Here is a 15,126-nt window from a genome sequence, read left to right on the forward strand (position 1 = left end):
ATGACTACATTGAAAGCATGGAGTTAAATCACAGTCATTTAATGAGGCTATTTTCAGTGAAGTAACTCCAGAATTTCTATGGTTTCAGTACTGATGCCTTCTGTATTTAACAGCTTTTATTAATGATCCTTCCTTATGCAAATAAGTACTGAAAATGTTCATATTAGAGCAAAGAAGCTGATTTTTCAAAGAATATTGGCCTACATTAAAAAAAAACAGAAAAAAAGCTGTCAAATGAAATGTTTAGGAGAAGTTGCTATATTAAATGTTTAAGCTCAAAATGCTGACTACTTCTATATGTACAATGCTCTGTTCCTGAAATGAAAAGCAAACATAACTTTCAGGGACTTCACCATTTGCATCAAACTACAACAAAATTATTTTGCATTATTACTTCATGAATGGCAGCATTTAATTTTGTGTATCTAGTGTAGAAGATAACTTCAAAAATGTGAAACTGTCCCATAGAAATACTAAAACATTTTGGCAGCTGTTATTTTATTAGCTATAATGTACATGCTTCTTGAAAACACTGAAAAATTCTTAAGTCAAAATTATGTACATACCAAATGAAACACTGGCTTATAACCACGGTGGAGTTTAACAACCTACCACAACTTTAATCCGGTACTTCTAAACTGTAATACAATTATTTAGTGTTTGTGGCTGGTAGACACAGACCAGCCTAAAGATCCTGAGGGAAGGAGTTAATTATTCTCTCCATGTGGGCTAATTAATTTACTTGTATGAGCATGAATAAAACCATAGGAATAGCAAAACTACAGTTCCAACAATAAGCACAGCTTACCATCCCACAGAAGATGTGATCTGTCCAACACCAGTAGTAGGAAGGGAATAGAAGCTGGAGAGGTCAGGACCTTGCTGAGACCTGTGTACACCTACAAACAAGCAGAATTGTTAAAAACTGACAAACTGTACTGTTTGGGCTACTTATACACAATATGTAGCTATAACCTCCTATAATAAAAACTACCAACAGTTGTTTCTCATTATTTTTGAACCAATGGATCATTTACATGCACACACATTTCATATTTGTATACTATAAAACGGTAAACCGAACTGCAGACCAAACCCAAAAACCACAAACAAAAAATCCCTGTGTCCACTCGTAGTCGTGAAAAGAACTTTAATAAAACAGTGGCAAAAATGTAAAACCCACACAATGTTTAGCACTTTTGTCTTGAAGTTAGACATCATCAGAACAACGTGTGCTAAACTAACAGGCATTTAAATACCCAATTACGTAAAAAGACACACCCACTAAATTATCCAGTTAAAATATACCAAATCTTCCTAAAAACTCAAATAATATTTTTACTTATTAGCTAAATAAATATCTAGCTATGTACTGTGTTTCAGAATGCATTATTGTTATTAAAAAAGCAACTACAAGAATGATGAATACAAGAAATACATTCAAACAACACAAACCTTTCTCTTAAGTTCACTTGTAATGGCTATGTTATCGTTCAACCCTGTGCGGACACTAACATCCAGCCTAAACTGCCAAAGCATCTCCCGATGTAGCAAAAAGTTATTCCAGTCCCCTGAATAAACTGTGGAGGAAACTTGCTCCAAAATCAAAAAATGAAACTTTTTAAAACCACTACACTTAGTAGCATGACGTGTCAAAGCACTTCTGTTATCTAATCTTTGCAGACTACGTAGGTGTTGATAAATTCTCCGATTCAATGCATTATTTGCTTTTCCTATATAGAATGCTTGACAGCTGGAACAGATATACAACACGTTCAGAGCCACAATAAAATTTCCACCCCTGGTGTATTTTATTATCTTCTCATATAAATTACCAGTGTAGTTACTGTCAATATAGACAGACACATTGGTTACATCTACCACAGGATCTAGTAATAGGAAAGGACCTTTCACTACTCAAGAAGAGTCTTTCCAATACATTTTTAATGTTGTGTCTCCTTTTACATGTAAATCCTGGGTTACGAGAACATAACTATTTGGTGTTTTCATCACAATAAAAAAAATGACCAGCGCCTACGAACTATATCTTCAATGTCTTTCACATCCAGAGAACAGTGAATTACCATGTTACTAAAAAAATCAGGCTTGTCACTGGGAAGAGGATTTTGTCTGTTATCTTAACATAAGCCGTATTTTAAAATAGGACAATATTTTCCATGTCTCTCTGATCAAATATCCATTCTAATGGCCTTGGGGAAATACTCTGGATAACCTCTGGCCCGCAACATGTCATGTAGTGTAGAAAACTCTTTTTGGCAAGTTTCATCATTTGATGTCAACCTGGAGATTCTGACAAACTGGCTCTTAACTATCCCTCTTTTTTGATGGTGTGGGTGGCAGCTGGAAAAGAATAAATAGGTGTTGCAAAAAGTGTTTTTTCTGTATACACTGGAGGAAAGTCCTACATTTGGGGCCCACTGGATGTTAACATCAGGATAACTGATGTCCTTCCTTCCTTCCTTCCCAACAAAAATTAATGAAATTGTTACAATTCATTGACATGATTTGTTTCATGACCAGTTTGCATATCCAGGGTCTGTACACTTTCTGAACCACAAGGTAATCTAGTTCTGCCATTGGAAATGGCTTGAATAACTTGTAAGGAAATTTGTTGAGTAAGCTGCTGTATAAGAGCCATTAAATCCACTTGTTCAGAAGGGGGTGCGTCAATGAAACAGCTGAAAAGCTCTTGAGAACCACGGGCAGACATGTCTGTAAAAAGCAAACTGTAAAAAAAGGTAAACGGGACTGAAGATCAAACACCCTATGTCTTATAGTGGCTGCTCAATGTTTGGTTACAGAACTGTTAGCTAAATTTGTAGATATCAAATGGAAAAACTTATTCAGCCCTTTTCCCACATAATTCAAGACTCCTGGGACCTTCTGGCTAAGGTACGCAGAGCCACCATTGATGAGAAAGTACAGTTGTGTACAGTTACCATAAATGTAGATATTCGAGTGTATTCATTGTTGCAATCATCACATTTGGGTTATCTGCCTGCAGGTAGCCCTCAGTCTGCCCGAATACCAGAGTCTTAGTATTTCTGCATTGGATGCTGTCGCTTCTTCCATGACATCAGGTCATTAGGGGTAAAAAACAGGCAGCTGACGCCATTACATCAGTTTTTCTTGCCCCAAATGTCAGGAGCCCCCAAATAGGGAGCTAGTATATGGTGGGAACACCACCAGTACAAAGTAAATACCAATGCCATTAGGAATGGCCATAGACAGAAGAGGTAGAAAGACAGAGAAAGCCAGGGGGCTGGAGGGAGGGAAAAGTACAGTTGTGTGCACTTACCATAAATGTAGATGTCCGAGTGTATTCACTGTTGCAGTCATTACATTTGGGTTATCTGCCTGCAGGTAGCCCTCAGTCGGCCTGATTAACAAAGTCTTGGGTCCTGTGTCGGTTGCTGACCCTTCTTCCATGATGTTAGGGGTATAAAACATGCAGCCGACACCATTACATTAGTTTTTCTTGCCCCAGATGTCAGATGCCCCCCTAATGGGGAGCAATTAAATATAGAAATACAATGATATACCTCCAACAAAAAAGCAAATACACCAAAAAGGCTTTTAAGCATAGTAAAGGAAAGTAGAGGTACAGCCAAAAGAAGTTAGAGGGCTGGAGGGAGGGTAAAGTACAGTTTTGTACCTACCATAAATGTAGATGTCCGAACTGGATAGCATCTGCAGTCATAACAAGTGGGTTGTCCTGTCGTCAGGCAGCCCTGCAGTCGGCCGGATTCCAAAGTCCGGGTCCGGCTTCGGCTGATGTCGCACTCCACCCGACGTCATCTCTGTTGGTCTTCGGGTATAAAAGCATCAGCCGACGCCATTTTCCTCAGTGTTTCTTGCCCCAGATGCCAGTAGCCCTCTTGCAGGCTAAAAATTTGGATAGATGCCAATGTTTCCAAATAGATAGAGGTAAACACAACAATAAGCATATATGTACATATATACAAACAAATACACCATAAAAGACTCCCCCAACAGCTAGCTATTAGGAGGGTAAACACCCTAGGAGTACCACAGAGGGAAGGAGGGAGGGTAATCCTGACTGCAGATGCTATCCAGTTCGGACATCTACATTTATGGTAGGTACAAAACTGTACTATGTCCTTCATGGATGCATCTGCAGTCATAACAAGTGGGTAGAATACCATAGCCAACTAGGGAGGAGGATAAAAGTAGATTATGGTGTGTTTAGGATCCCTTGCAGTACAGCAGTGGCAAACCCTGCTCGGGATCTGGAATATAGAGGCAAATTATAATGCTTGGCAAATGTATGCACGGAGGTCCAAGTAGCCGCCTCAATAATGTCTTTGGCTGCCACTCCTCGTAAGAAAGCTGTGGTAGTGGCTGTTGCCCTTGTAGAATGAGGTCTTATGTTCTGTGGAATTGGTTTTCCATGGAAGGAGTAACAGTATCGTATGCAATTTCCTATCCATTTGGAGATTGTCTGTTTGGAAATAGCTTTTCCTTCCCTTCCTGTTGCATAGGCTACAAAAGTTGGTCAGTCTTTCTGCTATTTTTGTTCTGTCCAAGTAGTAGCGTAGCTGTCTATGTACATCCAAGGTATGCAGTATTCTTTCCCTCTGTTTTGTGGGTTGGGAAAGAAGGTAGGTAGGTGGATTGCCTGGTTTAAAGACACTCTGGATACCACCTTGGGCATAAATGTAGGATTAGTCCTCATGGACACTCTATCTTGGTGGAAGATTAGGAAGGGTTGCACTGCCATTAAGGCCTGTAGTTCTGAAACCCTCCTTGCTGAAGTAATTGCCAGTAGGAAAGCAGTTTTCCATGACAGGTGTTGTAGGTCTGCTGTTGCTGCTGGTTCAAAGGGTGATAGTGTCAACTTTTCTAGCACAAAGTTTAAATCCCAAGCTGGTAATGGTGGTTTCCTTGGAGGTTTTACATTCTTGATTCCTCTGAGGAACTGCCTGAGCAAAGGGTGCGAAAAAACAGGTGGATCAAAGCTGTATTCCGCTGAAATAGCTGATGCATGTATCTTGATGGAGGAGTAGGACAGGCCTGAATGAAGAAGTTCGGCCAGATACTCCAGAATGTTAGGCATATCTATGTTTGACACATCTTTTCCTCTTTCCGTACTCCAAATGACAAACCTTTTCCATTTTCCAGCATAGTTCCTTCTTGTTGAAGGTCTGCGTGCTTCAAGAATAATGTCTTTAACTCTTTGGGAAAGTTCTGGATTAGCTGCTGCTATGTGATGTTCCATGCAGTCAGTTGCAGCGTTTTTAGGTTTGGATGTATGATGCTGTAGTTGTTCTGAGTTAACATCAAAGGCATCAGAGGTATTGGCCACATTTTGTTCCGAGACATGCTCTTCAGTAGTGGGTACCAGTGTTGTCTTGGCCAGTTTGGAGCTATCAGGATTATCCTTGGACGTTCTTCCTTGATTTTTAGTAGTACCTTGTGTATCAAAGGAAGAGGTGGGAATGCATATGCTGTTAGGCCTTTCCAGTTGAAGGAGAGTGAGTCCACTTTCCATGCTAGTGGGTGGAATGTCCTTGTGCAGAATTTTTTGAGCTGGTGATTGAGAGTTGATGCGAATAGGTCTATCTGTGGCATTCCCCATTTCTTTGAGATGGTCTTGAAGATGTCCGGGTGCAGCTTCCATTCGTGGGCATCCAAAGTGGTTCTGCTTAATATGTCTGCTAGAGTATTGTCTTTCGCCGGTACAAATATTGCCTGTAACTGAATGTTGTAGCTGAGTGCCAGGGTCCACAGCTCCAAGGTCAGTCTGCATAGGGGGTATGAATGAGTGCCTCCCTGTTTGTTGATGTACCACATGACTGTGGTGTTGTCTGTCCTTATCATCAACTGGCCCTCTTTGAGAAATGGTTTGAACTTTTGGATTGCCAGTTTTACTGCCAGCATTTCTTTTAGATTGATGTGCAGGTGAAGTTGATCCTGTGTCCACAATCCTTGCACGCATTTGTCCAGCATGTGGTCCCCCATCCTAGGTCTGAAGCGTCTGTTGTGATGGTCTGGCTTGGTTGACATCTGCGAAAGGGTAGGCCTGGGTTTGACTGGCATGCCTGAGCCCACCATAGGAACTCCTGTTTTAAGCATGGAATTAGTGGGATTTCTGTTTCTAGATTGTGTCTGTGTTGGGACCATAAATTCTTTAGGTACCACTGTAGTTTCCTCATATGTAGTCTGGCAAATGGGACCAAGATTATGCATGATGCCATGAAGCCCAAGGCCTGCAGAACTTTTCTTGCTGTTAACTTGTTCAGTTTTGTTAGTGCCAAGAAGTAAAGAGGAAGTTCTTTTGTTTTTCTGTAGTCAGGAATGCCATTTGTTGTACTGTGTCCAATTCAGCCAAGAATGTCCTTGTTTGGGATGGTATCAGCCTTGACTTTTGTAAATTGACTGTGTATCCCAGTCCTTGTAGCAAGTAAATGACCCTTTGTAAATCTGTTGTCAGCTTGCTTTTGTTGTCCCCTTGTAGCAGGCAGTCGTCCAGGTATGGGTAAATTTGAATTCCCTGTAGTCTGCAATGGGCGATTACTGATGCCAGGCATTTTGTGAATACTCTGGGCGCAGTAGATAAGCCAAAGGGCAATGCTGAGAATTGATAGTGCTCTGATCCTGCAAGAAATCTGAGGTATCTTCTGCAGATTGGTCGAATGGGGACGTGCAGGTATGCCTCCTTGAGATCTAGAGTTACCAGCCAAGACTCCTTGCCCAGCATGGGAAGAAGTTGCTGTAGGGTCAGCATTTTGAATTTTGGGACAATGATGTATGTATTTAAGGTGGACAGGTCGAGAATTGGTCTCCAACTTTTTCCTTTCTTGGAACTAGGAATAGTCTGGAGTAGAACCCCTTTCCTTGTTCTGCTGTTGGCACTCTTTCCACAGCTCTCATGTTTGCTAACTCCATTATCTGGCGTAGAGCCTCTGTTTTTGATTTGGAGGTAGATTTGGCATTCCTCTTTTGACTGGTAAAGTGTGGAAGTGAAACCGGTAACCTTGATCTATGGTTTGTAAAATCCACTTGTCTTTTGTTATGTAGTGCCAGTTCTTTGAAAATAAGGTTAACTTTCCGCCTAGAGGAGCTGCTATTTGTTCCCTGGTAGGCGGATTTAGGATTAAGTCACTGTGGTTGTGCTGATGTAGTGGCAGTGGCTGTGTCTGTGCCTCTGTTGTTACCTTGCCACTGTCGTCCTCTGTAGGCACCTCCTCTGGATTGGTTTCTGCCTCTGGAACGTCTATTCCTGCCCCTTTGAAATTTTGTGGAGTCAGGAAAGGACCAATTTTGGCAGGCCAGTTCCTGCTAAACCTTGGGGTTGAACCTGCAAGAAATCTTTAACAGTTTGAACAGATTTTGCCTTTTCTTCCATTTTCTTCATAACCTGCTGGGCAGGTGTACCAAACAAACTTGTCTTGTCCATAGGAGCATCTAGCAACTTAGCTTTAACATGATCCGTAGAGCTTGTTCCTTTAGCCATGCATGCCTTCTTATCACTGTGCCTGTCATGGCTGATCTAAATGAAGCCTCCAGTGCATCATAGCCACATTTTAAGGAATGGTTGCTAACCTGTTGTATGTTATTTACCATCTCTAATACATATTTCTTATCAAGAGATTCATCAGTGGTTAGTTTTTAGTTAACTGATCAAGCATAAACTCTTGGTATTGTATCATGTGAAACTGACAGTTTAAAGCTCTAGCTGAGAGAGTAGCTGAAGTGTAGACCTTTTACCCCATCTGTCTAATGACCCTGCTTTCCTTTCAGAAGTAATAGGGTTTTTAGCTGTGGTCGCGCTTACTGCCTTGGGACCCTGGGATATAGTTTCTGGGTCTGCAAGTGGGGCCTTGTAAAGGTGGTGATGAGTATCTGGCACCCTGTAAAATCTGTCTGGTTTGGCAGGGGCTGGGGTAAAGAATCTGGAGCGGAGCAAACATCATTGAAAGCATCATCCACCACAGAGAGAACAGGAGGTATAGCTAAGGGCCTGTGCTGTGGGAGGTGCAGAAAGGTCCTAAGTCTTTTCTGGAGTCTGAAAAATCCTGTTGCTGCCATTGGAACTGTTCTCGCATGGCATGCAAGGTTTCCCCAAAGGAGAATTCTTCTGGTGGGGAAGCAGCTGGAATGGATTCTTCAGCATCAGAATCTTCAAAATTGGAGAAGGGAGCCTCAGGCTGGTCAGTTATGTCTGATTCATCAGCAGAATCATCAGAAGACACTGGCTCAGGGGCTCTGCCCTAGGTCTCTTCTCTGGGGGCTGAGAGGCCCTGTCTGGGTGAGATTGAGATCCTCTAATTAAAGAAATTAAATCTTCTGCCAAAGAAAGCATTTGAGAACTAGAAGAGGGCCTGGATGTGGGGGTTTAACAGGCACTGTTTTAGTAGTCTTGGCTGCTTTAGCCCTGGCGAAGGCCTTAATGGACATGGCAGCTGGAGGCCTAGCAGCACCACGTGCTGGGGTAGAGACATCCAAGGGGATGGTGTCTGATAAGTCAACCACCGTAGTGGGTAAAATTTTTGAGGTCGATTCAAGAGTTGTAGCAGGGGCCTCAGTTGTAAGAATAGGTTCAGCTGTACTTTGAGCAGTTTTCTCGGTTTCGGCCGAAACCGAGACACTCGGTTTGCTTTACCGTGGTTTCGGCCGAAACCGCGGACCGCGAGTGTCAGTCTTTATCTTTGCGTTTTTTGGGGGTAGTCGGAGGATCCGACGGCATAATGTACGCAAAATCAGAACCGAAAAACTGTTCTGCAAACTCCGACCGACGCCTAAGCGTTCGTCGGTTGAAAGAGGCACAGGCCGAACAGGCTGCTACGTCGTGGGCTGGGCCTAAACAAGGCAGACAGTAAGAGTGGAAATCTTTATGAGGTATTTGTTTCCCACAGGTTAAACAATTGTTAACTTTTTCTGACATCGGCTGAGGCAAGAAAGAGTCCCCAATGGGGTACTTAGCTTTAGAAGTCTTCGAAGTAGTATTCGGTAGAAGTAATCTCTGGATCCGACCGACCGGCACTTGCGAACAGCTTCTGCTTCGGGCGCCACGCGGCAAGAAAGACTGAGGAAAATGGCGTCGGCTGATGCTTTTATACCCGAAGACCAACAGAGATGACGTCGGGTGGAGTGCGACATCAGCCGAAGCCGGACCCGGACTTTGGAATCCGGCCGACTGCAGGGCTGCCTGACGACAGGACAACCCACTTGTTATGACTGCAGATGCATCCATGAAGGACATCCAGGACTGCAAAAGTGAATACACTCGAACATCTACATTTATGGTAAGTGTACACAACTGTAATATGTTCTTCGTGTTTCACTGTTGCAGTCATTACATTTGGGTAGATTCCCAAAGCTATGGTTGGGAGGAGGAATTTAGATAGCATTAGGACCAGCTATAAGGCCCTACAAGACTGCAGTGGTAAAGCCAGCTGGATTTAGAGAAAATTGGCAAATGATAATGCTTGGTGAAAGTATGCACAGAACTCCAGGTAGCGGCTTCTAGGATGTCCCTGGTAGGGCCGCCTCTGAGAAAGGCTGTACTGGTAGATGCAATCCTGGTGGAGTGAGGTCTGATCCCCTGGGGGATAGGTTTTCCATGGTGCTTATAGGAGAAATGAATGCAATGGCCTATCCACTTAGAAATGGTTTGCTTTGAAATAGCCTTCCCCTCTGCCCCTGCAGCAAATGCCACCAGCAGTTGTTCAGATTTCCTTTGAGGTTTAGTCCTGTCCAAGTAGAATCTAAGTTGTCTGTGCACATCTAAGGAATGCAGTATCTGTTCCCCTTTGTTCTGTGAGTTGGGAAAGAAGGTTGGCAAATAAATGGACTGATTAAGAGCCACACTGGATACCACCTTGCGCACAAAGGATGGATTGGTTCTGAGGGACACCCTGTCCGCATGAAAGATGACGAAAGGCTCCACTGCCATAAGGGCCTGTAATTCAGATACCCTTCTAGCTGAAGTGATTGCTAAAAGGAAAGCCGTTTTCCAAGAAAAAAAAATTTAAGTCTGCAGTAGCAGCCGGCTCGAAAGGAGGTAGAGTGAGTTTCTCCAAAACAAAGTTAAGGTCCCAGGCTGGGGTTGGAGCTCTCCTGGGTGGTCTCAAATTTTTGGCCCCTCTGAGGAAGTGCTTGAGCAGTGGATGAGAGAAGAGGGGAGGTTCTGTGCTATAATGAGCTGAAATGGCTAAGGCATGGATTTTAATGGAGGAAAAAGACAGGCCCTTGTGAAGCATCTCAGTTAAGTATTGTAAAATCTGAGGTAAACTGGGCGCTGCTATGCTCATTCCTTGAGATTTGTTCCAGGCACAGAATCTTTTCCATTTTCCAGCATAGGATTTTCTAGTACTAGGCCTCCTTGCCTCTAAAATGATATCTATCACAGGTTTACTGAGGGATGGTAGAGGAGAGATTATGTAATTAGCCAGGCTGCAAGGTTCAGTGTTAGAAGCTTGGGTGCAGAATCTGGTTCTCCTGCTGAGACAACAGGGAAGGAGTCTGAGGCAAATGCCATGTGGAGAACCATGACACACTGTACAGGAGGGGGTGCCAGTGTTGGCGCGGCCAGTCTGGAGCAATCAAAATCATCCTTGGTTTGTCCTGTTTGATTTTTAGTAGTACTTTGGAAACCAGAGGCAGAGGGGGGAAGGCATAGAGTGATAGGTTTTTCCAGCTGAAGGACAGAGCATCCACTTTCCAGGCTTGCTTGTGGGGAGTCCTTGTGCAAAATTTGTCCAATTGGTAGTTCTGGGGAGAGGCAAACAGGTCTATATCTGGGCTCCCCCATTTGTTTGTCAACATGTTGAAAATTCTTGGTTCCAGTTTCCACTCGTGTGGGTCCATGAGGTTTCTGCTTAGTCCGTCTGCCAGTGTATTTAATTTTCCTGGTAGGAATTGAGCTTGTAGGTGCACTTGGTAGCTCAAGGCTGTGTTCCACAATGCCATGGCTAGTCTGCAGAGGGGGTAAAAAGGTGTACCCCCCTGCTTGTTTATGTACCACATAACAGTGGTGTTGTCTGTCTTTACCATAAGTTGTCCTGGAAGAATGTGGTCCTTGAAGGCTGTCAGAGCATTCTGTACAGCAAACATTTCTTTTTGATTGATATTCAGATGCATTTGACTTGGGTTCCATTTGCCCTGAATGCACTTCGCTGCCAGGTGAGCCCCCCATGCATAGTCTGATGCGTCTGTTGTTTGGGTTTGGGTGGCAGGGGGTGGTGTGAAAGGTAGTCCCTTCTTTTGGTGGCAGGCCTTTGCCCACCAAAGAAATTCTAGGCATAAGCAAGGTATGATAGGAATCATTGCTTCTAGATCCTGAGAATGTTGACACCATAGGCTTTTTAGATACCACTGTAGTTTCCTCATATGCAGTCTTGCATATGGAATTAAAAGAATGCAGGAGGCCATGAACCCCAAGGCTTGCAATATTTGTCTTGCAGAAAGCAGGGTTTTTGAGGCCACTTGTTTGAAGTAGGTTGTCAAATGAATTTGTTTGTCTGGCATGAGGTAAGCCATCTGGGAAGTTGTATTCAAGCTTGCTCCCAGGAATATAATTTGTTGACAGGGTACCCGGTGTGATTTCTTTTCATTTATGGTGTACCCCAGACAAGTTAGAACCCTTTGTACAAAGGCCAGATGATTCACAAGTATGTCCTGGCTTTCTGCCTGAATTAAGACAATCGTCCAGGTATGGGTATATTTGAATATTTCTTTACCTGCAAAATACAATAACTGGAGCTAGGCACTTTGTGAATACCCTGGGTGCAGTAGATAAGCCAAAGGGCAGTGCAGAGAAATGACAGTGCGTGTAGTCTGCTTTGAAGCGTAGGTATCTTCTGCAAGATTCCCTGATTGGGATGTGCAGGTATGCTTCTTTTAAATCTAGTGTTGCCAACCAGGCATCTTTGCCTAGCATAGGAAGTAATTGGTGAAGAGTCAGCATCTTGAATTTTGGAATTTCCAAAAAGGTGTTTAGAGTAGACAGGTCTAGGATAAGACACCATGAATTGTCTTTTCTGGGTACCAGGAAAAGTCTCAAGTAGAAACCTTGTCCCTTTTCCTCTTCTAGTACCAATTGAATAGCCCCCATGTTTAAGAGTGAAAGTACTTTTTTTTGGGCCTCTGCCCACTGATTTGGGGGTAGGTCCGGCCACCCGCTTGGTGTTGGCAACGTATGGAAGTGAAATTTGTATCCCTGGGACACTATTTAAAACCTGCATGAAGAGCAATCTTTCCTCCCAAAGGGGCAGTCAGTTGATAAGTGCTTGGAAATTTTAAATGAAAGTCATTGAGACAGTTTGCCATAGGGGGGAGACTTATTACTCCCAGATTTGGAAGTGGAGGCCTCCCACTGCTTAGTCCTGTGTGTCCCTGGGACTGAAACCTGCGGCTTTTGCTGTGTCTGGGTTTGGCTTGAGAAGACCTGGAAGGGACTGGAAAGACCAATTCTTAGAGGGCCAGTGCCTACTAAATCTAGGAGGCTGAACTTGTAAAAAATCTTTAACAGTTTGCATAGATTTAGCTTTATCTTCCATCTTTTTAAGACCTTCCTCAGCCTTGTTGCCAAACAGCCAGTCCTCATTTAAGGGAGCATCCAACAATTTAGCTTTAACATGATCAGGCAAGGATTGCTCCTTTAGCCAAGCATGCCTTTTAAGCACAGACCCAGTAACAGCAGCCCTGCAAGAGGCCTCTAATGAATCAAAACCACATTGCAAAGTATGTTTTCCAACTTGTTCAGCAGAATGCATTAAATCCTGTAATTCTTTATTTTCCACACAATCAGGAATCAACATCATCTTCTGTTTAAGCAATCCAATAACATGTTGCTGATACTTTAACATATGAAACTGGCAGTTTAAAGCCCTAAAGATCAAGGTTGCAGAAGTGTAAACCTTCTTACCCCATCTATCCAGCACCCTGGAGTCTCTTATCAGAAGGGGTAGGATTTTTAGCAGTAGAAGCCTTAATGCCCTTGGGCCTCTGTGAAATAGTCTCCGAATCCACAACATGATTTTTAAAAAGGAACTTGTGTGACCCAGGGACTCTGTAGTATCTGTCAGGTTTTCTGGGAGCAGGAGGCAAGGAATCAGGGGCCAAACTAGATTCCGAAAAAGCATGATCAACAACGTCTAGTACAGGAGGAATAGCTAAAGGCCTATGTTGAGGTAGGGGTAAGAAATCCCTAAACCTCTTTTTTGAATCAGAAAAATCCTGGCTTTCCCAGCGGAAATGCTCCCTCAGAGTATGTAAGGTTTCCCCAAAAGAAAAATCATCTGGAGGGGAAGCAAAGGGAATGGAGTCCTCTGCATTAGAATCCTCATAAGTAGATAAGGGCAAATCCAGATCATTGGAATAATCAGAAAAAACTGAATCCTGGTCAGAAGATTCATAAACAGCTTCAGTCCTAGGCCTCTTAGAAAGGGGGGGTTGGCTACTCCCTGATTAGAGTTATTAAATCTTCAGCCATTCTTATCATTTGTTTTTTAGGCATAGAGGCCTGAGCATGTGGCCTGGGCATCGTTTTTTTAGGCATGGTTCGAGATTTAGGCTTAAGTGAAGATAAGTGAAGAAGGAAGCGTCGGTTTAATATGCAAGTCCGTATACCTGAATATACCCTCAGAAGCCGGTACCTGCACAGCGGCTCCGGACCCATCCAAGGTAGCGACATCTGTGGGTTCCATAGTTGAAGCATCTCGCGGTATACCAGACTCTGAATGGGTCTCAGTAGAGGCCTGCAAATCAGAAGAAGTGAGTATCAGGGGCTGCAAAAATGTCTCACTGAGTACCGGCGAACTGGCGACTGGCTTAAGAAAAGCGTCGTTGGCAGTCTTGGACCTCGGCGGCCTGTCTCTGTCTTTATCTTTGCGTTTTTTCAGAATCCTGGTAGTCAGATGGCTAACCAACAACATTTCTGGATAATTAAACCGAGAACCGAAATATTTAGAGGCGAAAATATACCGACGACGGATAGTGCGCTGATTAAATAAAGCACAAAACTGACAGCAAGGTACATCGTGGTCAAGGCCTAGGCAAGGAATACAGTATGAATGAAAATCTTTATGAGGTATTTGCTTTCCACAAGTAATGCAATTATTAACTTTTACTGACATCAGTAAGGAGCAAGAAAAGGTTTCCCCAACGGGGTACTTAGCTTTATTTGAAGACTTCAGTTCTGAAACTCGAAAACGAAAATTTCAGGAGTTGGCCGACCGGCACTTGCAAACTGCTTCTGCTTCGGCCACCACACGGCAAGAAAGACTGATGTAATGGCATCGGCTGCATGTTTTATACCACTGACGACCTGAAGTCATGGAAGAAGGGACAGCAACTGACACAGGACCCAAGACTTTGTTAATCAGGCTGACTGAGGGCTACCTGCAAGCAGATAACTCAAATGTAATGACTGCAACAGTGAAACACGAAGAACATCCAGGACTGCAACAGTGAATACACTCGAACATCTACATTTATGGTAAGTGTACACAACTGTACTATGTTCTTTGTGTTTTGCTGTTGCAGTTTTCACACTTGGGTTGATTCCCAAAGCTGTGGATGGGTGGAGGCAATCAAGAAGTGTTAGGGCTGGCTAGTAGGCCTTGCAAGACCCCTGTAGCAAATCCAGCCCTGGATCTGGAAAAGATAGGCAAGTGGTAATGCTTGGCGAAGGTGTTTACAGAACTCCAGGTTGCAACTTCCAGAATGTCCCTGGTAGGGACTCCTCTGAGAAATGCTGTAGAGGTAGAAGTAGCCATAGTGGAATGTGTTCTGACCCCCTGTGGGGTAAGTTTCCCATGGTGCTTGTAGCAGAAATGGATGCAATGCGCTATCCATTTGGAAATGGTATGTTTTGAAATGGCCTTACCCTCTGCCCCTGTAGCAAAGCTGACTAGCAGTTGGTCAGATTTTCTGAAAGGCTTCATCCTATCAAGGTAGAACCTGAACTGTCTGTGCACGTCCAAGGAGTGCAGGATCCTTTCCCCCTTATTCTGAGGGATAGGGAAGAAGGTTGGTAGATGGATGGATTGGTTTAGAGCCACACTGGACACCACCTTAGGCATAAAGGATGGGTCAGCATGGAAAACAATGAAGGGTTCCACAGCCATTAGTGCCTGT

At 43.5% G+C, this 15,126-nt stretch overlaps 1 protein-coding gene across 5 annotated transcripts in view; it reads right to left on the reverse strand.

Moving 5' to 3' along the window:
* TCF7 (transcription factor 7) overlaps window positions 1-15,126 on the reverse strand; it is a 1,045,913-nt gene that overhangs the window by 349,481 nt on the left and 681,306 nt on the right. For all 5 annotated transcript variants that reach the window (XM_044069246.1, XM_044069244.1, XM_044069247.1 and 2 more), the window contains one exon: window positions 809-899. In XM_044069246.1, the coding sequence (XP_043925181.1) occupies window positions 809-899 (91 nt within the window). The remainder of the gene's footprint in view (window positions 1-808; window positions 900-15,126) is intronic.

Source organism: Protopterus annectens, chromosome 4.part0 (genome assembly GCF_019279795.1).
Source record: "Protopterus annectens isolate FY-2018-M chromosome 4.part0, PAN1.0, whole genome shotgun sequence".
In the NCBI taxonomy this organism is placed as follows: domain Eukaryota; kingdom Metazoa; phylum Chordata; order Ceratodontiformes; family Protopteridae; genus Protopterus; species Protopterus annectens.